Here is a 26856-nt window from a genome sequence, read left to right on the forward strand (position 1 = left end):
ACGCTAGGTTCGCTATATTGTTTTTACATTGCCAATACGCGCCTAAATAGTACTTCAAAGATAATTTTAACGTTTTTTTCTGTTTAGTTTTCTTTAATTAAGAAATAAGTATTTTAATGAAAACCATCTTTTTCGACGTATTTGATAATCTCATTTTGAGTAAAAAGTTAATTAAGTATATTGAACTATCAGAGAATTGTTGTGACAAATGAAAGAAGATATTCTATTTCATTGAAGAAACAGCTTCAATATTTTAGGTTTTTTATATTTTATACTTAGAAGTCGAAGAATATAGAAAAAAGATAATAAAAAAAATTGAAAAATAGATTGTTCGTGAATTGGTATGTATTTTATTTAAATAATTTTAAGAAATATATAATGTTTTTTACGGATGCGTTTCACTTATGACATAACCTCAAACCACGGTTTTGTCTGTGAACAATCCAAAAACAATTTTCCATCTAATTATTATTAATACTGATCTCTAATTATTCATTAATTTTATCTCAAAACTATATGAGTGTTGCAGAAACGGGGATGTCTAGAAAAATGTCTTCAAACAAAAAAAAGTATAAATTTAAAAAATAAATTTTTATTTTATTTCCTAATTGTTTATTATGATTTTCAGTGCTTTTGACCTCAACTGATGTGGATAAATACATTTCTACAGACACGTAGGCGTTCAACAATCGGATATGTATATTCCAGCTTCACTTTTGCTATCAGAGGAAGATCGTCGAGAGAGTGGACATCATTGACCACGTAAGTTCATATAAGAGTGTGCGAAAATGTGAGTGGGTGTTCTGACAATTCCCGATGGCAATGTTCAACTTTTCAGGCATGCATGCATGAACTGCAATGAACCAGCAGATAGTCTCCGCAAACTATAATACTGTATCATTTCCGTTTGACAAGTAAATCATTGTCAGAGTTGTTTTATTCTGATGAGAGGTGTTGTCCCTAACATCGGTCATTTCTGCCTCTCTAATCAGTTATATATCATATATATATAATTTTATCAATAATTAGAAGACATTCAGTATTTACAATAAACGCGTTTGTTTGAGATTTGATACCGCTATTTCCAAATTGAAACGAAATTAACGATTTTAATGAAAAACATTAAATTAGTGAATTTTAACAATAATAATTAGTTTTGCATTTAAAAAAACGGTTTAAACAAGTATAGGTAAAATGAGAAAATCAAAATTTGATAAAAAAATATATTTTAAACGAATATATTGCTTATTTGTTTTATGTACAAAATTTATAAATTGAATTGATGTTATCAATGGACTCTTTTAAAATCTGATTCGATTGATAAAATGTTTAACAAAGAGTAGCGCGTACGCAAACTATTAAAAGTAAATCCTGCGGCGGTCTTTCTATAAACTCGTTGCGTTGATTTTCATTCTAAATTTAAGCCCGGTTTGTGCTTTGTTTTACAAGTGAATTACATTCCATGTGCGTGTATATATGTGTGTGTGTCATGTTAATCGGTTGATCCACAGTACTTTATTGACTGGGTATACGGATATATAAATAATGTGCACCTATGTATGTTCAGAAGACATTTATTCAAAAAGAGAGAGGGAGAGAAAAAGAGAAAGATAGAGATAAACAGGAGCCTGTATTTCTCGCACGATCAACGTGACAAGTAGATTTCCCCCGTTTTAAATGAGTTTTCCTCTATAAGGCGCGTGTAATAATTATTTTAGTATGAAATTCAAAAGTAATAGAATTTCATTAGACAATTGAGTTAGTGTTCGTGTTGTTAATTACAAGTAATGATAAATTATTGTTTAATTCAGAAAAAAGGGAGAAAAGGTATGGAAATTAGAAAAAAAAAATTAATTTAAAAAATAAATACACAAAAATTTAAAATAAAAAAATTAAAATATTTTTTTTTATTTAATATTCTTTTAGAATAATTTATATATTTTAAATATAGAATTTTAATTTTAATTAATAATTACCTGAAACTCATAATTTTCACTAATTAGAAAATTATTGTTAATAATAATAGTTTAATAACAATAAAACTAATAATAATGATCGTTTTTTAATCATATTGGGGACAATATGTTATATTCTGATACACTTTAAGTATCTGTGACATGTTGAGATTATTGTGAGACATTTTCAAAGAAGTCAGTAGCGTTATCAGTAGTTTGTAATTATTACGAAACAGTTTTAACATAGATCAGGAATTCTATTAAGTTATGTCTAACGATTTCAGTCTATATTAATTATTTTCAAAAATTTTTATTAATTCAAAAATCGTAAAGATTTTAAAGAATTTTTTTCTTTTTTATCTTTTATGTTATCTTAAATAATATTTTTTAGTTTTAGATCTTAATTGTTAAATTCAATTAACTTATTATTAAAAATAAAATATTAATTGATTAAAATTGTTCTAGATGCAAAAGCGCAAAGTTCGATGGATTGTTGAAATACCTGAAGAAGCAGAAGAGCAGAAACCAGTCGAGTCACAAATTACTGAAATTAAGGGTAACTTTTTCTTTTACAAAATTTTAAACTATTTTATTTTGGTAAAAATAATGTTATATTATTTCTACATTAATAATCGCAATCATTGAACAAAAAATGAGAGCATTAGGGAAATTAAAAAATTTTATTATTAAATTTATAAAAAAAAGTATATATATATATATATAATATTTCAATTGAAGTGGACAAAATGAAAAATTCAAAAGACATATTAGAAAATACTTACTGTCCCTGACTTTTATTATATATGACACAATACTGTTTACAACTTATGCGTAAATTTTAAAAATGACTGACATTCACTGAATAAGTTATATAGAGAAAGCTCCATTGTACGTTGGGATAAATTAACTAAGATCTGTCAGCGTTTTATTATATGTTTTTCGTTTTTACGATCGCTTTTACTATTTGCAGAATTTTATTAATAGACATGATATTCAAAATCTCATTTTTATTCACATTTCATCACCTTCGCTTTTGTTTAAAAATTATAAACTCTCGCGAGAGAAAAATAATTTTTTAACAATCTTCTTCCTTCTGTTTTTTTAAAAATAATTTTTACATTCTTTTTTTTACATTACTCAAAAATATTTTTTAAAAACATTAATTAAAAAATAAAAATTTTTAATTAATCCTTTAATTTCTATTTATTTTTGTTAAAAATTAAGCGTAAATAATTAACAAGAGTTAAAAACTAGATTAAAGATATGTAAATTTCAACATTGTTTTATAAAATGAACAATTTTATCAATTAGGTTCCTAGTGCAACAAATCAAGATGATATCACTAGGTTATTGACATAGGAATGTATATAGTAATAATAATTCCCGCACTTGTTCTGATTAAGTATCATTTATAAAGTCGCGAGTCAAATACATATTTAATCCTTTATGTAGATCTGTAAATTATTTTATTTATTCTTCTATTATAGAAATAGGAACATTTAGTTATATATATACATATATACTTTTTTTTATGAATTATATAAACAAGTTTTTTGATATTTTTTGTTTGCCAGAAATAATTAGATATTATTAGTTGAAAAATAATGATGCTTTATTTCTTTTAAAAGTAATTTAAATTCTGCATACATTGCAAGTATATTGTGGTAACGGAACCGGTCCCAGAATTTGAGAATCGCTTGAATGAAATACCATTTAAAATGACTTCGACGCACTGCGAGAATGGGTACCAAGGGGTCCAGACCCCAGGAGAGAATGGTATATATATTTACCTCTTGAAACTCCTGTTCTCCTGTTTACCTGTACCTTGTTGGGCCTTACTTCTAGTATTCAGTGAGGGGTCCCCGTTGTATTATACACATATATTTTGCACGTATTGTGTGGTTCGTGGGTCCCATTTCAAACCACAAACTCAAGGCCACACACCATACGTACTCCTTTCGATAAGTCAATTTTTCTTATTGTCATATTTTATTTATTATTATTTCTCAAGTTTTTAATATTTAAATGAATTTTTACATAATTGTTATTTTATTTTGTTTATATTTAATTATATTTTATATCAAAGTATTTTACATTTCTGGGAAAATCTCTGATAAAAAGTAAAAATTTTTTTAAATTATTCATTAAAGAATGTTTGATTTATTTTCTTTTTTGATTGCATTTTACTCTCAAAATTTCATTTAGCTCCCTACTTATTTATATTTTGACGTCCGTATAAGTTTCCCCTTCATCTAAAACTTCAATCTATTCATACTTGGTTTGTATTATGTGCGTGGGTTTTATGAGAATTTCTTATTTACATAATGCAAAATCTCATTTATATTTACTGTTGCTATAAACATTTAAACGATTGAAACAAATACACATTTTTAAAGAGCAAAAAATTAAAATATTAATTTTTCATTTTATATAAATAAACATTAATTATTTAATTATATTTCATTTATTTATTTATTAAAATTTTTTAATTCAATACATTTTATTATTTTTATAACAAATAATTATGCCATTATTTATGTTTATTAAATATTTGAATATTACTTTCTTTTGAATTTCCCGCGCTAAGATGAGGCCTTGTAATTGTGTGTGGAGGGGGCTTGAGGGGAAGATAGTGGGGCCTTTTCTCCTTGTCTACGTCCACGGTTGCCAGTTTGTTTCATGCCACCCGCGCGGTAACCGGTGTTATTTTCGTTTTTTTTTTTTTTAAATAAGTGTTTTGTAAATTCCTTTGATCATGTCGGTGTAAATCAGTTATTGTGCTTTATTGTCTTCCGTTTCTAATATTATAAATCATGTCTTCCTGTGTTTAGAATCAATCTATTTCAATTACTCCAAAATGATACTCTCTTGTATAAAGTTACTACCTTTGGATCTTGTGTCGCATAGTTATCACGTCCTACTTTATTCTATGTGCATTTAAAAGATAATGTATTTACAGGAAAAAAAGAGATCTAAAATAGTGCATAAAATTATCAAGGTGAATGGAAAATTGGTGATGTTTACATCAGTTACTTTCCCATATGTGTTATTGTCCGGTGTTGTGTGAGAATCAACAAGTGTCATGGATTATCGTTTTACGTTGATCGTAATTTTGAACAATTGAGTGTAAATTTATCAATTATCTTGAAGAAAATGAAACGTTAACAATGCAAATTGTTTATTTCTGTTGATATTGCGTCGAAATAATTATTGGCTAAAATTGGAAGGTGTGAAACATTTTGGAGTATTCATATCAACAATGTCCGCTTTCTTAAACAGCGTGAGACTGGATGGTTAAAAGGAATACTGTGTGTGTGTGCATAATTAAAAAAGATTTTACCGCTTGCCGGCCAAGAGAACCGATCTGTGATCGTTTGTTCATCTCACGTGCCCTTGGATGAATATTACGTCAAAGACTTAATTGTCGTTTGTTGAATCCTCAAAATGGAAGTCGTTTATATAGGTGTGTATGTTATTTTTTTTTTCTAAATTATCTTCCATTTACCATTGAGATTGTCTTTTTAAGATAATGTAGATTTTCAAAAGCTACCTGCAGGAGAAAGATCACCTTCTATTAACCTGTTCTTATATTGCAAAAAGCCGTCTCGAGTAGTACGTGGAGAACATTAAATAGACATGGTTTTATGTACTCTACGTAGATGAATTTTAAGTTTTTATCCCAGAATAGAATGTTTTTTTTATATCAACGTGATCTAACTTATGAATTCAATGAATATTTTAAATTGTTTAGAAGGAATAATAATATCAAATTTATTACTCATTTTTTAAATTGACAATATTTGAATTCTTTTTAAATCAATAAAATAATATCGATTAAATATTATTATAGTATAGGTAATTTAATAATTAATTACGTAACTTAATTATGTAATTAATAGATATAATTAACGTTTATTAAAAAAATATTGACAACTTTAGAGGAAATATCTCTCGTTTTGTGATGACCTTAAAAATACAAAAAAAAATGTATAATAACGGTATTTGGAAAAACATGTGAAATCGAATTTATGAAATTTATTGTAAATGAATTGCATAATGTTTAGAATTGTTTGCAAACGATAAATTATTATTAATTTCGAAAGAATTAAGTGCAAGTATTAAAATCAATTAAATTGATTACATACAGCCAAAATTGAATGATGAAAATATTTTTAAATAATATAGAATTTTGAAAAAATGACAAAGAAATATTAATCTATATTTTAAATCTAAAAAATATGTTTTACTTGTAACATTTTGATTTTTTTCATGCTTCCTGTCTCATTATAAGATAATCCAAACTTATACGCTTTTAATGACTGTTAATATTGTCGCAGTTTTGAAAATATTATTTCAGCTGACGTGTAAAAACATATTTAAGATTTTAAAATATAAAATTAAGATTTTTTTAAATATTGTCAATATTTACAGCTAAATTTTTATTATTTTAAGCATTATTTGCAAATATAAATATTTTGAATAATTTTAATTATTAACTCTCTTTTCCGGTGTCTTAATTTTTATATTACAATTGAACTGTTGGCTCAACATTCATAGAATTTTTACTTGTGTGAAAACTTGATCCTCATGTAATTGAATAGCCTTTCGTTGAGTTTACTACATACACATTTATCTATTTCATTCTTGTAGACATTTACAGTGTACTGCAATATTACATTTCTTATATTTGCATATTTACACTAGTTGGAGGGTTTATCTTATCATCGACCTATTTAAGTAATTTAAAAAAAAACGAAATTGAATTTCATTAAAAAAAAAAATTGGTTAATTCAATCAATTTTTATAAATTCCTAATTCAATTATTTTCTTATGTATAATTTCAATTATTATATCGTAATAACGTGTGCTTTCAACATAACTTGTGTATATTTTATGTTTTCGATTTCGGCTTTCTTACTTTGATCTTCAATTCTTGGTATGTTTTTCATTCATATGGTGCTTTCTACCCCATCCTTGTTTTTATGAATCTTCTTGTGTGTTTAAGATGCATTTTTATCTTATTCCCAGAAACATCTGGTTTTTCATTATTCTTGGATTGCTTGGTTCCTGTATTTTTTTTTTTTTTTTTATTTAAATTTTTATGACATTTCTTATCAGTAGATTTCTTTTTGTTTTTAATTCTGTAAAATTGCAGAGATTTTATTCATTTTCTCAGATAAAGTTTTAGGAGGGAATATTGTAAATTTTTCTCATTGACGTGATTCTTTTGTCACAATTTAAAAATTCTTCACGTTATTGTTACTTATTTAAAAAAAAAAAATTGTCAATATTTTTATGCATTTTTTCATTTTTTATGGATACAAAAGTATGAATATTATGATTTTATTATTAATTTTAATTAAATTTATTTAATTATTTTCATAAATTATTTTGATTAATTTATTACCTCTTTTGATCATTTAAGAATTGCAAATGATTATTTTAATTATGTTTAAACTATATATATACAAATTTCCTCATATTCAAGAGAAGCATTACATTTCATTTGATATTAAATTACGCAAATTAAATTCTCTCAACTTCATTAATTTAACTAATTTATGTCTATATATTTTGATTATAAAACACGAACTAGCAGTATTGAAATACATTTTGGAGTATATGCAATATTTCATCTTTATATTTGGCAACTTAGTCTTTTAATATATATAGTGATTTAATTTTGGCATATACATTGTTTGGAATAAGAACACGTATTCAATTAACAAGTTTCATTCATGTAAATTAATTTCTTGCATATGAACCTATCGGTTATTAGCTGATAAGGGGCTCATTAATAAAAGTTTTGCTAATGATATAAAGTGATGAATGAAAAATATACAATGCATAAAATTACATAAAAAAAAGAAAAAAAGAAATATATAGTTTCGATGACCCGCAAAATAAAAATAGCAATTATTTTCCCTTAATGGACAGAAATTGTTCTTATTTAGAAAATCTGTATGTAGGAATTTGGAAAAGGATATTTGAAAAAGAAGTTTTTATCTTTTAATAATATTTGTTAAGTTCACGTACGCATTCATATATATGCAAAATTAATTATGTCAGGAGAAAAAAAAAGGTGCAGTCGTGAGCTCGATTTTCATTTCCCTGTCACTCTTATCCAATTACTGGCACCCCTTTTGCATTGTGAACTCATTTACTTGTTAATTAGCTCGTTTGTAAATGTGACACGTACCACCCGCTCGAGAAACTACGTTAATCTGGGTTAATATGAGTAAAATAAGAACTAAACCTAGAACTTAACTGTTGATCTCGCGATATTAGTTAACATCCCACAGAGCAAATTTTTCAGCTGAGAGAGTTCAATCCCAATTTTCATTATTCGAATTCTAAACTAGTAGATTTGAAAATTATAATTATGTCATTAGTATTATTTATTTAATTTATTTTTATTAAAAGTAAAATTATTTGAATTACAACATTTAGAATATAATACCCCTTAATTATTTTACTATTATTAATAATTAAGCATATTATTCTATTCTGTTATTATAATCTATCGGTTTGCATTCAATTATTATTCTACTAATTATTTAAAATAATAATTATTATTCTAATGCAATATATTCAAATATTATTACAATTATTTAATATTCGCCCAATATTTGTTTTATATTTAGAGAATTTATTCACGTATTTTAATATATTATATTTGTTTTTAGCAGTGGAGATTTACAAGGAATCAGAAAAAAATATTTTAGTTGCTCTTCACACTGATTAAAGAACTGAATTTGAGTCACTTGGAAAATTAGGTCAACATAACAAACCCATTAATTAAAGAATCATATTTAAATTTTTTTTCATTCATTAAAATTTAAAGACACACTTTGGCTTCATAAGAAATCTTAAAAGATCCGAATTGAAAAATAAAAAAAGTAATTTTAAAATGGATTTAAATATTTTCTTAATTTTTTCTCGAACAATACAAATTTTTCTGATTCAAATTAGTAATGGCACAAAAATCCTTTAAATATAAAAATTGAAGTTTAGTAAAATACTTTTTTTTTAATTAAAATGTACTCTTGACTTTATTGAATCATTTATGATCTCTCAAGTGTTGTATGGGACAAGAGAGGACCACTGAAAACAGTAGAATATATTTAATATACATGTGCGACAGAAAATAATTTAAAAATGAAGTGCGTGTTTGACGAAAGCCCTTAGTGGTTTGAACTCTTGTCTGCTCATTTGTACAATTATGCGATGTAATAAAGTTTGAATAGTCCGCGCATGCTTCTCCCTTTCATGAACACGAGGATAACCACTATATGTCTGAGTTGAGTGAACTGTATCAAATTACATAACTTGCAAAATACGCAAAGATTAAAAGAAAAACGAGTATTTGTGTGACACATAAGATGCAGCTGCTGTGTCTTTATAATGTACATAATAATATCATCAATTCTTTAGAGAATTTTTCTAGTTCAAAGCATGAAGACAAACTCGCTTTTATAAACCCATTTTCTGAGTACTTACAAAATTCAAATTTAAATTATTACTCATATTTAATTAAATATATTAATCGATAGTTTTATTTATAACAAATTTTTTTTGAAATAGAACTATTCAATTTTTGATGATAAATATATTAGAAGAGTTGCTTTTTTATCGTGTAACAAATTCCGGATCACTTTTTATTTGATGAAAGATTTTTCTTACACGGGATGTATTTAACACGGTCATTAAATTGGTCGGACGGAAGAGACTCAAAAGAAGTACTTTACAAGTACTCAGTATTCGAAGAGATACCCATGCAAGAAACTCAACCGTCTCTTCATTAACAGCCAGACGTCAGGTCAATTGAAAGCGAAGTAGACTGATTTATCTTCCTTTCGCTTTAGTATCTATATCAGTATTCACTGACCTGAAAAATGTACTGTGATTTCGTTAATATTCTATTACACGCTAAACAATATTTCATTTTTTACATTAATGTAACTGTTTTATGTAATGTAAAAATATAAAAAATAGATTCAACAAATTTTTTTTAACGTAATTGTTTATTCGATTTGAATTTGAAAATCTTTTTTTATATTTATTTTGTTTTAAATTGTTTATGTGTTTCACTTGAAAATTTTCTGTATACAGGAGATTTAAGACACTTTGACCAAACACAGGTTTTTATATAGAAATCATTGAAAGAACTCGTTATTCCACTTTTGGATTATATATAAAGGTTTAAAACGAAGTTTTGTTATTTTGCAAGGAGCAAAAACAGTCAAGCGTGAGTCGATTGTATACTTTAATCTAACAGCAAAATACGTGATCTCCATCGGTTATATAGAAATGTATATAGGAAGACTGTCTCATTCATTCGTTCACTTGCTCATTCATATATACATTCCCAAGTAGGCGTAGGTCATTCGCACTATATATTTTAATAATTTCATAAATTTCTATCACATAGATATATTATTTTTTACTTTAGAATATCTACATTGCTTTGATAAAAATATTCTTCATATATATAACCCACGTAGAAAATTCCTTATGGAAATTACCACCTGGAAATTCCAAGGAAAATTCAGTTAAAATTTCCGCTATAAAATTAAATTCAAAATTAATTTAATTCACTTTTTAAAATAGATATTTTGATTTAATTTCAGATGAACGGGAGGATGTGCAAAAGAAAACATTTGCAAAATGGATAAATTCACAACTTCTCAAGGTAAAAATTCAATCTTCTTTTTTATAAACTTGTAATAAAAAAAAAAAACTAATTTTTATTATATTTTTGCAGAATAATCATGAACCAATTGCGGATTTGTTTGTCGATTTACGAGATGGAAATCGTCTTTTATCTTTATTGGAAGTTCTTACGTCCAAGGGATATGTGAGTTTGATAAAAAAATTTTAAATATATTTTTATATTATCATCAGTTTATTTTATTGTATATTTTGTTAATTTCAGAAAAGAGAACGCGGTCGTATGAGAGTTCATCATCTGAATAATGTGAATAAAGCACTGCAAATTCTCGAACAAAATAATGTAAGTTTAATTTAATTTTTCAATCTTTTTTTTAAATACCGTCAATATCTTAAATTCCATATTTTATTGTTTCCTGTATTCAAAATAATGAATAATTTACAGGTGAAACTTGTCAATATAAGTAGCAATGATATTGTTGACGGAAATCCAAAATTGACTCTTGGTTTAGTATGGAGTATTATTTTACACTGGCAGGTTAGTAAAAAATCAATTTTTCTAATTTACTAAAATTTTGTTTGCAGAAAATTAATATTACTTTTTTTTGTCAGGTCCAATATCATTTGAAAGATTTAATGTCAGAATTACAACAAACTAATTTGGAGAAAACACTTCTTGCCTGGTGTCGACAAAATTCACAGGTAGATTTTTAATTTTTTAATAATAAATTTCACTACAGAGATAAAGAAGGAAAATTTCTCTTATTTTATTGATTGACTAAAAATGAGACAATTTTTTTTTATTTGTTCTAGAATTATCCAGGTGTTGATATAAAAAATTTTACAACTTCCTGGTCAGATGGATTGGCATTCAATGCACTTCTACACCGATGGAAACCGCAGTCATTCGAGTTTAATAATATTGCACGTAAACATCCAAATGCACGATTAGATCATGCCTTTCGATTTGCACAGGAACATCTTTCGATTGAACGACTTTTGGATCCCGAGGGTAATTTCAAGATGAAAAAAAAAAATAAAATTGTGTTATTTATGATCTTCCTGTTATTATGTTTTTTTTGCAGATGTCAATACGGCAGTACCCGATAAAAAATCAATAATGATGTACGTCATGTGTCTTTTTCAATCTTTACCTCATTCTGGTGATGATGTTTCTGCTATTGATATTTCTACTGCTAGTGACACTACTAGTCCCGCTACAACACCAAGTGCAGAGGTAATTTATTTTTTTAATTATTTAAACATAAATTTACATTATTAACGATGTGCTTCATTTAATAGAGTTCATTATCGTTTACAAACTTTGAAATGCCAACATCAAGACCTATGAGTCTCGCTACTAATGTTTCGGTAGAATTGGGCGGTTATCAAGTTGCGCTTGAAGAAGTTTTGACTTGGTTGTTGGGTGCTGAAGATAAATTAAATCATGCTCCGGAACCTGGCGATACTTTAGAAATTTTAAAAGAACAATTTCACGAGCACGAAACATTTTTAATGGAATTATCTGGTCATCGAGATGGAGTGGGAGCTGTTTTAGAAGAAGGAGCACGACTATTGGGTGATGGAGGTTTACAAAAAGATGAGGAACATGAAGTGCGAATTCAAATGTCTTTACTCAATTCCCGATGGGAAGGACTACGAATGCGAGCAATGGAGCGACAATCTAAAATTCACGAGGTATATATATATTTTTATTTTACAATTAACTAATTAATAAAATAATAAGTTCAGAAGAGAAATAATTGTCCGTTTTTTTTTTGCAATAGATATTGATGGGAAAACAACAGAGTCAATTAGATTCTTTGAGACAGTGGTTGACAAAAACAGAAGACAAAATTTCTCGCATGGCCGATGTGGAATCAAAACAATTGTCTTTAGAGGAGCAAATAAAATTATTGGATGAATTAGAGGAAAATATACAGGGACAACAAAATGTTGTCGATGGATTAAAGAATATGATTGTTGTGGTGGATGAGGATAATTCTGAAACTGTATATGCTGAGATGGAAGATCAACTTTCAGCACTTGGAGAACGTTGGACTCATATTTGTCAATGGAAGCAAAAACGAAGACACGATTTTGAAATTCTCTCATTATTATGGAAAGATGCGATGGATGAATATAAAAAATTGGTAACACGACTTAATGAAACGGAAATAACATTAAAACAAATGGAGGCAAGTCCTGCTTCTGAATTGGGTGAAATTTTAGAAAGAATAAAAAAAATGCATTTTCTTAAAATTGAAATGGACATTAATCAGAAGAAAATAGTTACACTGCAAAAATCAATTCAAGATTTCGATGGACATGGTTCTTATAAAGAATGCAGTAATTTATTGGAAAAAATTGAAAATCTTCAAGATCGATGGGAAGCTGTTGGACAAATTATGGAAGTGCAGAGTCAAAGGGTATTTTATTTATTTTTTTTTTAGAAATATATTGAATATTGTGCAATTTTTATTTATTTATTCTTTGTACGTCAAATTACAGATTTCAAATTCTGGATTCGAGTTTGATTTGACGACAAACACTCAAGGAAATGTGACAACCGGAAATGACTGGATGTCAGAAACTGTGACAAGTATCGCTTATAAAGAAGAACTCGCTGAAGGGGTTCGTTTTTTTAAAAATCTTATTTTAAAAAAATATTTATAAAATAAATTTTTTTTTTATTAAATAATAGAAAAAAGAAATAACGAAATGTTTTCTATTTTAGATGCACAGCGATTCCAAGAAACGTCGAATTGATAATGCAACAAGACACGAATTTGAATTATTGTTGCAAAATTTATACAAATGGTTAGATTACGTCGATTTAGAAGTTGGACGTTCAGAGGGTGTATTTGATGAATTGAGTGTTGAAGAGAAAAAAGCAATTTATGAAGAGAAATTTACAGATTTGCAATCCCATCAAAGTGAATACGACAAAGCTCTTGAGATTGGAAAAAAACTTCTTCAAGAAATCAATGAAATTAATGAGCCAATAGAAGACGAAGATTTAAAACTCAGGGATCTTGAAAATCGTTGGAAAGCTGTCAACACAAGGCTACAAACAATTAAGGATAAAGTTGATTTGTTATTAGAGGTGAAACAATTTCAAACAGATTTAGCCAGTGTACAATTATTGCTTGATGGCTATATGAAATGGTTTGATGCGAATCAGAAGAGCAATCAAATAGAACTTTTCAGAGTAAGTTATTAGTTTTCCATTTGTGGTTATTTACAAAATGGTTCAAAATTAAATAGTTAAATATCAATTAAATAATCATTAATTCTTTCAGGTAAAAGTAAAATCAATGAAATCATATGAGGATCGTGTTCAAAAATTAATTGCTAAAGCTAAAAAATTAAGCACTACACAATTATCATCTGAAGATAGTGAAAAATTACAATTCAGTGTTGATAAATTTAATAATGAATGGGACGATTTATTAAAAAAGTAAGTTATATAATTTATTAATTAATTTATTATTAAAATTCCAATTAAATGTTCAAAGTTATATGTGAATTTTTAAAATTTTCAGATTTTCCAATCGTTTAAATGAATTAAACGAAGTTGTCGATAAAACACCCCCCAAGAAATACAATGAAACAATTGCCAATTTGTTATCTTTTATTAACAATTTAGAAGGAGTATTATTATCTGAACACGCTGTAATGTCGGACGATGTAACAATGCAGGATCAAATGAAAAAATTGCTGGATCTTCAGGCTTCGCTGAAAACACATCAAATAAACTTCGATTATGTCAATAGCATTGGCCAAGAATTGATTTTAAAACAGGATTCTCAATGTCAAAAAGTAAAAGAAGAATTGCAAGATTTAAACACTAAATGGAGTGACATTCCTATTATTTTAGAAGAGAGACAACAAAAGCTTGCAAAAGGTTATTGATTTTTTTTCAATTTTGAATTCATTGTTAGTTTTATCTTCAACATAGATATAACAATATTTTTATCGGAAAAGAATATTAAATAATTAATTTAATTTTTTTTTGCAGATATTGAAACAGTAAAATTATTCAATATTGAACTTAAAGATCTTGAAAATTGGTTGAATAATAAAGCGCGGCGTTTAAAAGAAATATGCGAAGACGCATTTGTTAATGATGTCGCTACAACTGAATTGAAATTAAACGAAGGTCGTGCCTTTTCTGAAGAAGTTAATCAAACTGAACCGAGAATAGAAAAACTTCAAACAACTGCCAATAGACTTCTGGAAAATTCCGAACCTAATTTCGCAAGTGTATTAAATAATCAGTTGCAAAATATTTCACATAAATGGAATGCAATTATAGATGGTGCAAAACATCAGGTGTTTAAATATGAAAATGCTTTGAAGAAAAATGATGAGGTGAGAAAAATATTGTAACAAATAATAATTTAAGTTTTTGTCAATTTGTTAATGTGAATTTTTTTTTTCTAATCTAGATTATAAATGGAATTGAAGATTTTACAAATTGGTTATCAAGTTTAGAAAAGGAAATACCGAGTGAAGGAAAAATAACTTCTTCCGTTGAACTTTTTCAAGCGCGTGGTCGATATCAATTGTTAAAAGATAAAATTGACAGACGAGTAGAAGAGTTTCGTAATCTCAATGAGCTTGGCAATGACAAACTTCTAAGTTCCGAGGGTTCATCCGTCCATGAGTTGGGAAGGCGATTCACGTATTTAAATGCGAGATGGACTGATGTTACGGATCGTATTTATGAACGTTATAGACAGTTGCAGAATGCTAGTCATGAATACGGAGAGTTTCGAGCATTAGTTGCCCAGGAAAGCGATTGGTTAGATAAACTTGAAAAGAGATTAAAAAAATCAACAAAAAGCGCCGATGCTGAGGAAATATCCGAAGAACTTGATGTAAGATAATTTGAAATAAAATTCAATTATTAAAAGAAAAAATTGAATATATTTCGAGTATTTTGTTTAATGTTTCAGGATTTGGAGAATTATATTCGAAATCATCCGGATTCGCGCTTTGATAAGCTGCAAGAAATTGGAAAGCAACTTGTTGATAGCGATATAATGACGCGTACTATTCAAAATGATGTTGAGTCATTAACAAGTCGCTGGAGTAGTTTAAATAAACAGGTCTTTTTTTCACGATTTAAAATTAATTTCTTTTGTTTTACAATAAAATAGTGTGAAATATTTAATTGTTTCATTATGAAATAGGCTGGCGAACGCACCCAACAATTGGAAGGATCAGTGAAGCAAGCACAACAATCAGAAGGGCGTATTCAAGCTCTTCAACACTCCTTAACGCAAGTAGACTCTGTACTTACTGCACGTCTTGACTGTGACCTGACGGCTGATGACTTACCTCATGACTACCAGGTTTTTAAAATTTTTATACATCATTTATCTTTGATAAATAAAGAAAAAATAAAATTGAAAAATTTGTTTCTGTTATTTTAGAAACTAATGGACGAAATGGAAAGTCAGGAGTCAACTCTCCAGGAAATGGCCAATCAAATTGAAGCTTATAAAGCAACGGGGAAACTCGAGGCTGCTTCACGACTTCAGGAACAAATGATTTTAATTGAACAGAAATTTTCTGAAGTACAAAGGAAATTCCAACGATTCCGTAGTCCAATTAATTTAGAACCAAGATTGTCGAGAGCATTGAGAGAACTTAGAGGTATTGAGGAGGCTACTTGTTTATTGGAACTAGCTTCTGAAGATCCCGAAGCTATTGAAGGTCAACTGAAGCATTGTTTGGTAAGAATTTTTTTCATTAATTTGTTTAAAAGTTTCAAAAAAAAAAAATGATTTGTTTGTATTTTACTTTAAATTGAAACATTTTATTTTTCTTTAGCGTTTCTATCAGACATTGAGTGAAATTAAAAGTGAAATAGAAACGATAATTGTAACCGGTAGAAGATTAGCTGAAGAAAAAAGCGTCCCTGCTCCGGATGAATTGACAAATCGTATAGACACTCTTAAAGATTTATACAACAAGGTAAATGGATGAAATTCTTATAAAATTTAATTAATTAAAAATTATACAATATAACAATTTTTCAAAATTATTAATTTTTTTTCCAATTTTTTAATATTTATTATTTTTTTTTAACTTTTTAAATAATATTTCTTTTAATCGCAGTTGGGACTACACATAACGGAAAGCAAATCTATTTTGGAATCAGCTCTAGATTTGTCTCGAGAAATGTTCAAACACATGTCATACATTAACATGTCAATCGAGAGTATAAATAAGGAATTGGATAATCAGAAAACTATGCCTGATTTACCTGTTAATGCTATTTACGTAACGGTAACTAGAAAAAATTTTTTTGTTTTATAAATATAATGTAAATTACTTGATGGTTTAATGTTAAAAAATAATTGTGTTTTAAATTAATTTCTTAGGAAACTTTGATGGAAGTAATTCCACGTCTTCACGTTGTCAGAGACAAGTTATTTAGGTCCCAAGATGAATTTTCAAAATTATGTGATCCATCGTATATGGAACAGTTTAGAGAAAGATTGACAGATCTCGTCAAACGATTGGCAAGCACTGAAAAAAGATTACGAACTTGTTGTGGATCAGAGGTACATTGAGTAATACAGATAATAATTTAAATCAATTTTTAATTAAGTAGTTACAATAAATAAATTAATAATAATAAAATAATTAACTTTATATTAATTTGGAATAAATATTTTTTCAGGAGCCCAATGTTGACGAAATTAATGCTTGGTTATTCCAAATCGAAGACAAGCTGAAGAAACTTGATAATATTCCATTGGAACAACTCAATGAATCTCACTTTGAACAATGCAAGGTAATTATTTTTGATATAAATAAATTTGAAATTTGAAATCTCCATTTAAGATTTGATTTTTATTAAATTATTTTGTATTTTATTTTTTCAGTCATTACAAAATGAAATGGTGGAAACAAAATCCAAAGTCATACAACTTCAACGTTACTGTTTTTATCCAAAAGTAGCAGCAGTTTGCGAAAAATGGGAAGACATCTCGAGAAAAATTCAAGTAAGTACAAATTATAATAAATTTAATAATTTCAAAATCTTTATTTTATACAAAACTGATGTTTTTCATGTTTAATTTCTTTGCTTATTCCTTTGTGTTTGCTTTTTCATAATTGTTATTTGCTTGCTTTATAACAAATTGGTATGTGAAATATTTTTGTGCTTTAAATATTATTATTATCGCACACATGTCCATTAAATTAAAAATTGATTCTTTGTTTTTGTTTTAATGAAAAGAGTGTTAAAACCAATAACAATGTTATTATCGCCAATTTTTTTAAAATTGTTTAAAAACTATTTGTTTCATTACAAAAAAATATGCTTGATTTATGAAAATGTGCTTTAATTATGAAAAAAAAATGCTTTTTGATTTAGTTGTCAACTTTGCTTTGGCTTTTTCAAAAATATCATTACTCTAAACACACTGACAATCATTGAAAAATTACCTCTGTATTTCACAATTCAAGTAAATCATTTTATAAACCAAGTATTTTAAATCGAATGTCATATCGTATTTTGCTAATTAGGTAATTTTATTCAAAAAAAAAAATTATTGCTCTTTAAGAGATGAATGATTTAAATGATTATTTAGTAACATTGCTTTTTGATGTTATCATTCTTTGCAAATAATCAATAATCGGCAAATGAATAAATAAATATGTTAGAAATATAATTAATATACAAAATATAAAGCTCATAATATAGTAGGTACATGCTAAGTATAATTAATAATATTAATTTATCTACGTAATTTAATAATAATTTAATGACAATTATTATTATGAAATATAAATACATATATTTAAATAAAAATTTTAAATATAACGCGAATAATATTATCCAAGAGGTGTTGTCTGCTTGTGGTTAAAATTATTTTTATACAATTGCACCTTTATGTAATTATATTGTCAGCACGTGATTTGTCGCAAGGTTTGGTGAACTGGACCGAATGAATATAGCGCACAACACCAACACAAAGTGCAATAATGTCTCTCCCCTTTTGAACTGTTTATACTTTTTAAATGGATGACCCTAAATAAAATGAATTATCCTGACAATTAATGGAAAATAAAATAAAAACAAGATTTGCATTGGTGTCGGATGAAGAACACAAATAATTTGTTTCGTTCGCACTGTGAAATGCATAGTTAATTTCTTCTTGGTCTGGTTTTCTTTTATCATTATCCTCATTAACCTGCTATTCCATCTAACAGTGCATTATGAAATTTGCCAAAAAAAAGCTTAACTTTTTCTTTTCTTTTTTTTTTTTTATTGAAAAAAATTGCCGTTATAAATCATGATTTTCACAGGAATGGATCAACAAGATCAGTGATAATTTGTTAATTGAAAAAAATAAGATGATCAATTCTGAGGGGAGAGACATGAATGCTAAAGAAGAATTACAATGTGAGAATAAATTGATTGATGAAAATGAAAAAATTTACGGTATTGGATATCTTAATCCTGTTTTTGATTACAATCAACAACAAAAACTAATTAAAACACCTGAAAGTTCGCCAATTGATGTTCCACATCGAAGTAGAAAATCAACATCGGCTAAAGCGGATAAATTCAAAGGTGGAACGGTTATTGATGTGAGCCGAACAGTTAGACGAAGATTAGACATGAGTTCGATTCCCGATGTTGTGCAAACGTCACAATTACAAGCAAATCAATCCGATGAATCGTCCTCGGAATCATCAGAATCGGAAGGAAATCTTGTGGATGAAGAATTTTTCCTTGCAAAAAATAGTAAACTTTTTTCTCAAGTTTCGTCAAATACATTAAAAGCCAATGAGGGAAATAATAATGATTCAAGAGAACGAAATATTCAAATAAATTCTTTTCGAGTTGTTGAAATAAAAGAAATGGAAATAGTCAAATCAATTGCGTCTGCCAATGATCGTGTTATTTTACCATGTGCAAATGTTAGTGTTGAACAAGTTCCTCAAGTTGTTGAGAGAGTTGAAATTATTGAGGATACTGAAACTGAACCTGAATCGGCTGACACTGATGTTGATGAGAAGGAGAATTTAAAGAAAATTTCTGATAAGAAATATTATTCTTCATCGATGCATTTTCATACGAGAGAACTTGTGCCAATATTAAAAACTAATGAGAGAACGGAGTTTACCTCGAAACCTTCGACTTCTTTCGCTAAGGGATCAAAAGGTGTGACTGACAGAGATAACAAATCAAAAGCATTAAATACAACTGTAAAACAATCTGTTACTGAATATCTTGTATTTGAGGAAAATAAGATAACGATTCCATGCAATGGAACGAAAAAGAAAATTAGTGGAACTCCAAATGTAATGAAAGAAGTGAAATTTGAAAGAGATAATGACGATGCTGGAAGAACTCCATTTCCAAAACGAATTGGAAGTTTATCTTCTGACGATGTTATTGAGGATTGTGAAAGTTTTTATGGAAGTGACAAAGAGACGGATGATATTTTGATATTTTCCGATGATACCGAAGTTGATGTTAGAAGCTCTAGTTCGGAAGGAGAAAATACTAATTTAGATGAGCATATTGAACACCTCTTGGATAAGGTAATAAGAGAAGAGCTTTTTTTTTTTTGCTTTTGCGACTAAACATAATTGCTAAGATTAACAAAACAACGATGTTTCTATTAATTTCACATATTTTTGTGTTAACCATAAAGTCATTGACGCTTAAGAAAAATAATTAATTGTTTCTTCTTTTTTTTTATAAGATAAGGTTTTATTTTTGTAATTTAATTCTCTTTGCAGACTAATCTCGACAAGCTTCGTGATCCTTTATTAAATAAAGGAGACTCGAGGATTTTTGGAGAAAGAAGACTCCATAGATCGTCTAGTGGTTTGACGAGAGCGAATTTAGAAAGAGATATTCTTGATTTTGAACAACTTGCACAGCAAATGCTGCGTAGAATGGATATTATGTTAATGACAATTGGTGGAGTCAATAACGAAAAGGATCCATCAAAACGTCTTGAGGTTTGTGTTTTTAATTAATATTATTTAATTATTATTTAATTAATATTTAATAATATTTATTTTATGAAGTATTATTCTATTAATATTGCTCCATTAAATTTAAATTTTCGCGGTAAATTATTATTAGTTATTGATTTGACTCAATGAGTGTTTTGACTATTAAAGACTGACGTGAGTAGATAGAAGACGTAAGACAAAGGTTCCGCAATTTGCAGGTTTTATTACATTTATTTTATTTCGTTTTCGAAGATTGCTAAACGTAATTAGTACTTGTTTTTTTATTAGTATGAAGTAAATTCTATGCAAGCAATCGAAAAAGGAAAGGTAATAATAGAATTCGGCGTAAGGTTAGGTTTGTCGATTTTCAATTATTTAACAAAAGAATGTCAAATATTTCCATTAATTATTATTAGGAATGATTTGTTAAAAGTAATATTGTGTATTTTCTTTGTTTTTTTTTAATTTTTTCGAAAAAATTAGTTTCCGATAAATTTTTGTAATTGCGCATGCGCGAAATTATTGATTTGACTCACTGAGTACTTCGACTTGTTCGTCGATGTGAAGCATCTATCCGCAAGGTTCCGGCATATATTACATTAATCTAGCATAAAAAATGTTTGATTTTATTTCAGAAGATGGATAATCGTAATCAGTAAGTATTTTTTTACATGAAATGAATAAGTTTTGTAGGAAAAAACTTTATATAATCTATGAGATGATAAAAATTGTTAGAAGTAAATTTTTTTGGTTAGGTTAGCCAACTTTACAATATTTTCATTATTTATCTGAATATTGTAATCCATTATGATGTTTAATGCATTTTTATTCTCTTTTTGTTAAAATTGACATAATAATTAATAGTGAGAATAATTTTTTTTTTGCATTTTAATTCTAAACATATGCGCATGCGCAGAACATTGATTGATTTGACTCATTGGGTGCTTTTACATTTTCAACGATCATTGTCGATGTAACGTTTATATCCTCAAGATTCCGGATTTTATCACATTAATTTTGCATAAAAAATGTTTGATTTTATTTCAAAAAGTTGATAATCGTAATCAGTAAGTACTTTTTTACATGAAATGAATAAGTTTCGTAGGAAAAAACTTTATATAATCTATGAGATGATAAAAATTGTTAGAAGTAAATTTTTTTGGTTAGGTTAGCCAACTTTACAATATTTTCATTATTTATCTGAATATTGTAATCCATTATGATGTTTAATGCATTTTTATTCTCTTTTTGTTAAAATTGACATAATAATTAATAGTGAGAATAATTTTTTTTTTGCATTTTAATTCTAAACATATGCGCATGCGCAGAACATTGATTGATTTGACTCATTGGGTGCTTTTACATTTTCAACGATCATTGTCGATGTAACGTTTATATCCTCAAGATTCCGGATTTTATCACATTAATTTTGCATAAAAAATGTTTGATTTTATTTCAAAAGGTTGATAATCGTAATCAGTAAGTACTTTTTTACATGAAATGAATAAGTTTCGTAGGAAAAAACTTTATATAATCTATGAGATGATAAAAATTGCTAGAAGTAAATTTTTTTGGTTAGGTTAGCCAACTTTACAATATTTCCATTATTTATCTGAATATTGTAATCCATTATGATGTTTAATGCATTTTTATTCTCTTTTTTGTCAAAATTGGTATAATAATTAATAGTAAAAATAATTTTTTTTTGCATTTTAATTCTAAACATCTGCGCATGCGCAACATCATTTATTTGATTCATTGAGTACTTCCGACCAGTTTAATGCAATGCATTATCCCGCTAATTTTGGGAAATTTCAGTATTTTATCACACTGTATTTTCATTAGTGAGGTGTTCTATTTTCTTTCCAAATATTAATAATCGTAATTAGAATGTATTTTTTTAACTAAAAGTGTGAAAAGTTTACATCAAAAATCGTAAGTTATAGACGTAATTATAGAAGTTGTTAATAATTAATTTTGTTAGGTTAGGTTTTCTAATCTTTTTGGTTTTTTATTTAACGTGATGAAAATTTTCCTATTAACTTTTATAGCAAACATTTTTAGGGTTATAAATTCTTAACACCTACGCAAGCACAATACGCAGTTAATTATCGTGTTTTTTTTTACTATTGTTTCCGATATCAAAAAAATGGCATTAATTGATGATGAATAATTTCATTGAAAACAAATCGTTTTTTGCCAAATTATTTATTAACAATTTTGATAATTGAAAATAAATTAAAATAAATAAATATTAAAATTAAAAATATATTCTCTTTGATAGTAATTGTTATTAATTTTCTTTTGAAAAGATAAATATTTTAGCAACTATTTTTTTGAGATAATTTTTTTAAAAATCAATCTCAAATATTATGTTCTAGTTGATTAAGAGTGAACTCAGTTGTCTTGCACCGGATGCAGCAAGTCTTATTAGTCGTGGCGATGGATTGGTAATGACTGTTCATGTTTCTGATCCTGTGAGAGCTGAAAAAATAAAAAATGAACATCAAGATAAATTACGAAGTAAATGGCATCAAGTTATGGCAGAAACTGAATCAAGAAGAATTCAAGCACAAAAAGCGGAAGAATCGTTACGTCTTTACAATAAATTAATCGCCGAATTTGAAGATTGGTTTAGAGATGCTCCATTGAAATTGGAACAAGCCAACAACTATGAAGGTCAATTGGAATCTTTTACCGAAGAATTCGACGCTAGACAAGAACAAATTCAAAAATTGAATGATCTGAGCAATGATTTGAAACGATTAAATGTGGGTCATTCCGAAAATATGCGCTATAGAATCAATAGCAAGTGGCAAGAAATCAGTACTCAATTTAAGAGATTCAGTGGTAGCAAAGATAAAGATAAAAAAGTCAACGATAAAAAAGTTGAAATGGTAAGATTACATTAATTTATTTGATTAAATTGATAAATTTACATATAATTAATACTTTAATTTAGATTTGTTATTGTATTGTAAAATTTCTCTTAATTTTCAGGATGTTGGTAGAATTTCAAGTCAAGATTATTTGACAAGATGTAATAAACTTCGAGAAGCTGTGTCAACAATATCGAGATCTTTGAGTGCAATGCCATTGAGTGGGAAAGATTATGAATTGTTTGCCAATCAAGAGGAATGCTTGAAAAAAATTGGTAATGCACTAAATATACTGAAACCAAGCGTCGACGAAATGAGTTATCTTCAAGAAAGTATTGAACCACATGCAAGAAAAGATGATCAAATTAAACGTCTATCGGATAAATTAAAAGACGAATGGTTAGATGTAAATAGAAATTACATGGAAAGAAATAAACGTTGGATTAAGTGTATTGAAAAATGGAAAGAGTTACAAAATATTTGTTGTAAATTTGCCGAGTGCCTTGCAAAAACTGAAGAGATGTTGAAAAAATTGAAATCCGAACCATTTTCGGAAGGTAGCAAAGTTGTTGCCATAGATCTTGAGAAGGAAGTGATCAAAATGCAAAAAACAATGAATAACATTGCAAGTTCGACGACTGAAATTGTTAGCCGATCAACGGGAGAAGATGTCAAAGAACTGGAAAACATGGTTGACGAGTTACAGAATCGATGGCAGAAACTGGTTAATGAATTGAAAAATTATCGAGAAACGTAAGTTCATTTTATTTATTTTTTTTAATAATAATCGTACACATTTTCTAAACCTTAATAATCATAAAATTTTAATAATTATAATAGTAATTTCATTCACTAGTAAAAAAAAATAAAAACATAACTGTAACCTGATTTATATGTACTGTAAAAGTACGTTAAGCGTATTATAGAGACAATATTATCAGGAAGCCGGGATTCTCTCCATAGATCTATTTCAGTCGTAGTTTAGCTTTCGTGCTGTGGTGAACGTAATCTGCACAATTTTAATTACACAAAAAAAAAAACAAAATGAAAATATAATAGAATTAGTAAAGTGAAATAAAAAAAGTAAATTTATTTTCAGATATTTTTCAATAATTTGATGAAAAAATATTGTTTATCAAATGAAACTAAAATAATTTTATTTTAAATTTAGAAAATATGATTAAATTATAATTTTTATATTGATTGAAGTTGATTTTATCTGTTTTAGGGATTTCAGTATGGAGGGGAAAATTAATATTGAAAAATCCCTTGAAGGAGCACGCAACATAATTGAACATGTAAATTCCTTACTTGTTTCGACTGCTAATCCATCAGATGATACATCCTTATCGATAAGATTGTCAATGATTAAGGTAAGTGACAAATAAACAAACAAATGAAGAATTGTGTTCTTTTCTAATAATAACTCTTTGAGTTTCCTGACTCTCTGCAAAGTGAAATGTGCCAAGACGAAAATAGCTTTGAACTTGTATTTTCGCCTAGTATCGACTTACCACCACGTCTACTAACAATGCAGAATATGACATGGAAATATTTTTCAAAAATTTCATTCCTTAATTTCTTTTTTCAATTTTATTTTGTATTTTTTTCTAGTAGTAGAAAAATTAGATTTCATTTAATAATAATATACAATAAAAATATATAATTATGTTTAAAAAAATTCATAAATAGAAATATTTTTTAATAATAAAAATTTGTTTAACAATTAGGCAAGAGAGGAGGAAATAATCAGTCGCAGAAAAGAATTGCATGCCATCAAAAAACAACGGAATGTTACCAAACAGGATGAAGAATGTAACAAATTGATTGCCGATATTGAAAAGGTTCGTTTATTCGGAAATTGTTTGACATGTGAAGCGTTTGAAATTGAATTTGCTATTGAAATATGACTGCAATTTTTTTTTTTTTTGAAAATGATACGTTTCACTAATATGTTCTTAATTATTTCCAGGTTCAATCAAATTTGGCTACACACCGCGAATACGTGGAAAATAAATTGACCTCATTAAAAAAATATCTTTTAACTTTGGACACTGTTATGACGTGGGTCATGGAAACAAGAACAAGGCTCAATATTTCTCATGAATTACCACAACAAGAGCGTTTAAAAGTCATTGATAATATAAAGGTAATTTCACTGTATTTTAAAATTAAATTACAAATTTAGTATTAAAAGGGTATTAATAATTTATTAAAAAAAAAGGAAATTAATTTGGATATAATTTTTTATTTGATTCAGGTTGATAGTTAATAAATTATTAATTCCAAATTAATTATAGAAGCATAAAAGCCGAGAGGCATAAATAGAGAGATAAATTATAATATTAATATGTTAATTTCAATAATGTTTCAGGCAAATGTCGAGGATCGTGAAATGGAAGTCAAAGATGTTTTAGAAAACTACACAAATTTGGAAAAAGAATGTGAATCTGCAAAGCAATCTGTATCTGTCGAATTACAGGTTAGTAATGAGAAATAAATATAAATAATAATTATTATTAAATATTAATTTAATTTTTAAAAAATTGGAATTTTCTATTTTAAATTAATATTCACTTGAAGATTGTTTGTTGCTCTTTCTAATGAGTTTAATGAAAATTTTCAGGAGAAATTGAAGAAATTGAGAGTCGACTGGCAATTTGTCAAAAATCGTGGGGAAGTGACAGACGTTGATGCCATTGCAGTTGCTCCACCTGTTGAGACCGCTCGTCCAAAAGGTAGGATCTTATAATCAAATATATTATATATTCATTTTATTAACAAATTTTAATAGCTTGTTATTGTTCTGTTTGAAAATCAAACAGAAAATCAATATTATCCAAAATGATAGGTTAAATTTTAGTTTCCTCCTATTTACTCGATATATATATATATATAATCTATCTGATATCGACTGCATTCACAAAAGCAAACATGCAAAATAGATACGTGATATGCAATCTGTATCATATACAATATTATAAATGCAATATTTGGCTCATCAAATTGGATTAGTTATGAGCGAGAGAGATGAATAAATCGAATTTCAAATTTTCCCAAGATTTAAATAAAGCCTTCCCATATAAAATAGTTGAAATTTAATTTAAAAATTATTAATTATTTTAAAAAAATTAATTAATTTTTTTTAAAATTTTATTATTTATTAAATTGCATCAAAATTTCCAGTGATTTCATGATTAAAATATATTATTTATTTTAGTTTGTACTTTATATATATATATAATATTAATGAATAGGAAAATTTTAGTCCATTGAATTTATTATGGTATTAAATCGAAATTGGTCGTTGCCGTGTATCCAGAGAATGAGTTAGGTGCAAAATCGTGTTTACG

General features: G+C 27.2%; 1 protein-coding gene across 3 annotated transcripts in view; it reads left to right on the top strand.

Moving 5' to 3' along the window:
- The first annotated feature begins 4617 nt into the window (after positions 1–4617).
- The window catches only part of LOC127291003 (dystrophin, isoforms A/C/F/G/H), a 269910-nt gene continuing 247671 nt past the window's right edge, over positions 4618–26856 (top strand). For all 3 annotated transcript variants that reach the window (XM_051319880.1, XM_051319879.1, XM_051319881.1), the window contains exons 1-33: positions 4618–5418; positions 10586–10647; positions 10720–10812; positions 10891–10968; positions 11071–11163; positions 11238–11327; positions 11439–11637; positions 11711–11862; positions 11928–12323; positions 12413–13054; positions 13137–13259; positions 13363–13836; positions 13928–14085; positions 14171–14532; positions 14647–14999; positions 15077–15508; positions 15587–15739; positions 15824–15985; positions 16067–16369; positions 16467–16610; positions 16755–16925; positions 17021–17203; positions 17323–17436; positions 17528–17647; positions 18957–20201; positions 20403–20627; positions 23006–23521; positions 23625–24256; positions 24732–24876; positions 25234–25347; positions 25476–25652; positions 25878–25985; positions 26130–26241. In XM_051319880.1, coding sequence (XP_051175837.1) covers positions 5400–5418; positions 10586–10647; positions 10720–10812; positions 10891–10968; positions 11071–11163; positions 11238–11327; positions 11439–11637; positions 11711–11862; positions 11928–12323; positions 12413–13054; positions 13137–13259; positions 13363–13836; positions 13928–14085; positions 14171–14532; positions 14647–14999; positions 15077–15508; positions 15587–15739; positions 15824–15985; positions 16067–16369; positions 16467–16610; positions 16755–16925; positions 17021–17203; positions 17323–17436; positions 17528–17647; positions 18957–20201; positions 20403–20627; positions 23006–23521; positions 23625–24256; positions 24732–24876; positions 25234–25347; positions 25476–25652; positions 25878–25985; positions 26130–26241 — 8350 coding nt within the window. In that variant the 5' untranslated portion in view covers positions 4618–5399. The remainder of the gene's footprint in view (positions 5419–10585; positions 10648–10719; positions 10813–10890; positions 10969–11070; positions 11164–11237; positions 11328–11438; positions 11638–11710; positions 11863–11927; positions 12324–12412; positions 13055–13136; positions 13260–13362; positions 13837–13927; positions 14086–14170; positions 14533–14646; positions 15000–15076; positions 15509–15586; positions 15740–15823; positions 15986–16066; positions 16370–16466; positions 16611–16754; positions 16926–17020; positions 17204–17322; positions 17437–17527; positions 17648–18956; positions 20202–20402; positions 20628–23005; positions 23522–23624; positions 24257–24731; positions 24877–25233; positions 25348–25475; positions 25653–25877; positions 25986–26129; positions 26242–26856) is intronic.

Source organism: Leptopilina boulardi, unplaced genomic scaffold (assembly GCF_019393585.1).
Source record: "Leptopilina boulardi isolate dan_hultmark-lab unplaced genomic scaffold, ZJU_Lbou_2.1 LbouV2_123, whole genome shotgun sequence".
Classification (NCBI taxonomy): Eukaryota; Metazoa; Arthropoda; class Insecta; order Hymenoptera; family Figitidae; genus Leptopilina; species Leptopilina boulardi.